This window comes from Tympanuchus pallidicinctus, unplaced genomic scaffold, assembly GCF_026119805.1.
Source record: "Tympanuchus pallidicinctus isolate F22 unplaced genomic scaffold, pur_lepc_1.0 scaffold23, whole genome shotgun sequence".
Lineage (NCBI taxonomy): Eukaryota > Metazoa > Chordata > Aves > Galliformes > Phasianidae > Tympanuchus > Tympanuchus pallidicinctus.
This window is the reverse complement of record NW_026294740.1, coordinates 9026876-9029674: the sequence shown is the minus strand read 5'-3', so window position 1 is coordinate 9029674 and position 2799 is coordinate 9026876. Positions and strand designations below refer to the sequence as shown.

At 58.6% G+C, this 2799-nt stretch overlaps 1 protein-coding gene across 1 annotated transcript in view; it reads left to right on the top strand.

Moving 5' to 3' along the window:
• Positions 1–1579: 1579 nt before the first annotated feature.
• Positions 1580–2799, top strand: part of HLF (HLF transcription factor, PAR bZIP family member) — a 33794-nt gene continuing 32574 nt past the window's right edge. Inside the window, exon 1 of the mRNA XM_052687944.1 lies at positions 1580–1881. Coding sequence (XP_052543904.1) covers positions 1776–1881 — 106 coding nt within the window. The 5' untranslated portion in view covers positions 1580–1775. The remainder of the gene's footprint in view (positions 1882–2799) is intronic.

The window sequence follows — 2799 nt, the reverse complement described above, 5'->3', positions numbered from 1 at the left end:
CTGCTGCGGGAGGCGCGCGGGGCTTCGCGTGCTGCGATTGGCCCAAAGTAGGTCAGCCCGCGCGCTCACGTGACGAGCCCCGCGCTCCCTCCTTTCACCCCTCCCTGCTGCGGGGCTCGCGCCCCCGGCTGTGCTCCCGCCGGGCGCTGCAGGGAGAAGGGGCCTTAAACGTCACCGTGCCTGCATCCTAAGTTGTGTTTCCAATTGCTAGGAAATAATTGCACAGAAAATAATAATAATGATAATCTTGGAAGATTTGTTCTTAACTTTTATTTGCATAGGTTGCTCCAAAAGTAATGCCTCCCGTTTATTTCCATGGAAACTAACAGATAAGAAGAGCGCAACAACACTGATAGAGCATGTTTTCAACTTCAAGAAACACTGCGTTTCATCACGGTCGCCAACATTAGTTGTGAATTATGCCAGCAATGAACAAGATCTGCATGCTGCGCTCATAAGGACCTGCACAAGGAGGTGACCCTCTGCCCCACTGCTGGGACGCAGCACCGCCCCTCCCTGTGCTCACATCCACTGCTTGGCCTTCATCAACATTCAGCAGCCATGATGAACGTCAGTGGGTGCAATTTTTTGAGCATGGAGGAATTCAGTTCCACCTCTTTGCTCCATTTGTACTCCCATGTCAGACACCGTTCTGTCAGACCTCCCATCTGCTGCCATCAGAACAAAATGGAGCGAGATGTTGGTGGGAAGGTTCAACCTCTGCTGCCATGCCAGCATCTGCCTCTGACATCATGGGCCAACGTGACGAAACAGGAGGCACTACTTTTGGAGCAGCCCTCATACCTCGGTCACAAATAGGCTCTGCAGCACCTATCTGATGACAGGGCTGGTGCATTCAGGTCCCCTGGTACCTAAAAAACAACTTGGTGGGGGTTTTTTTTAGTATATTTTTGTAGAAAATGCCAATTATGTCAACAGCCACAGAAGCAGTTCCGCTCTGTCCTTATAGCCTGCTGGTCACCGCCGCGCCATTCCCGCAGCGCTGGCACAGCGATCCTTTGTCACTCCACCGATGCCTCACTGTTTATTCTATCTTTACACTGTGCAGAAGAAGCACTCCGTGCCATAACACCACGAGCACCGCTCCTCTACGTCGCTCCCTCCGTACTTTTGCAATTCAGTCTTTCCAATGACAGCAGTTTGGCCCTCAGCGGTCCGTACCCGGCAGCTCCCCGGCCCGCTCACACGCTGCCCCGCCGCTCTCCCAGCGGCACGCCCGGCCCGGCCGGAGGGACCCGCATCATCTCGGGCACGGCCGAGGGCTCCCGCGGGGCCACGCGATCACGCGCAGCGCGCTGCCTCCCGGTTACCATGGAAACGGCGCCGGGCCCGGGGCAGCGCGAAGAGCGCGACGCATGGCCAGCACCCGCCGCCCCGCCCTGCCCCGCCGCACCGCGGGCAACGGCCACCGCGCGTGCCGCTGAGGGGGCGCGGCTGTGGCGACACCGCCCCGGGGCGGAGCCGAGGGTCGGGGCCGCCCGCCTCAACCACCCCCGCCAATGGCGGGGCCGCGCCGTTCGTGACGTCAGCAGCGGCAGCGCCTGCACATGGGCGCGCGGCCGGAGCGCGCGGCGCACAGCGGGAGCGGCGGTGCCGGAGGAGCTGCGCGGCGGAGGCGCTTCTCCCGCTCCCTCTGCCCGGCGGCCTGCAGCCGTCCCTCGGCCCGGCCCCGCAACTCCCGTTTCGCCGCGGCACCGCCGGAGGAAGGCTGAAGGAGCCGCTGCCGCGCAGCTCGCCCCGAGGGAAAGCCCACCATGTCGCGGCCGCTCCCGCTGAACCCCACCTTCCTACCTCCCACCTACGGGGTGCTGAAATCCCTGCTGGAAAACCCGCTCAAGCTGCCGCTCGCTCACGAAGACGGTGAGGCCCCCCGGGCCGCCGCGGTCCCGCGCTCCCCCCGCCGCCCCTCCGCGTCCCTCTCAGTGCGCCCCGAAATGGCGGCTCGTTGCCGCTGCCGTCCCCGCGCGGTTCGGTACCGGGACGGCTTCGGTGCGGCGCCGGACGCTGCCGCCCCGACCCAGCGCTCGTCTGCCACCGCGGAGAGCTGCGAGCCTCTCAGCACCGCGGGAGCAGAGAGCCGTGAGGAGCTGGAGGTCCCGCAGAGCCGCGGGCCGTGCGGTACGGGTACGGCGCTGCTGGCCGCGTCCCTTCGGGGTCTCCCAAATGTCTGAGGGAAATGGGGTGTTTCCCTACAGCTCTTCGTTGTAGGGGCGGGTAGGAAACATCGCTTGAAGTTTTTGTTGTTTTTTTTTTTTTTTGCTTTGGTTCTACCCTTGAACGTCAATGTAAGGCCAGTTAGACTTTGCTGCTCTGAGTTAGAAACTTTAAAGCATGAGTAGTGTTATTTCTTCAAATGATATATTTTGTAATTTGCTGCTGAGTATGAGGCCACCTTAAAGCAAGCAAAACAGTTATTAAATTCAAGGACTGCAAGAGTGGGACCTTAATTTTTTAAATGTGACCTTATAACAGCCCCTTCAGGTTTAGGTCAAGACCGTTCCTTTCCAGCAGGGTACAGCAGTATCTCCCAGCTTGCTGTTACTCACATGCTGGCTTCAAATCCAAGCATGCATTGGAATCCTTAACTAAAAGGAGCAGAAAAAAACAAGCGTGGCTACATCCAGTAAAGATGCTCAGTTGTCACGACCCTTCCATGCTGCACTTAACAGAGTGAATCAAGGGAACTGATTTTATAAAGCTAATACTCATTTCCCCTGCAACTTCGGCTGTAAGAAATAAGGAGTGGTAATATTTTCATTACTCAGCTCTTACATCATT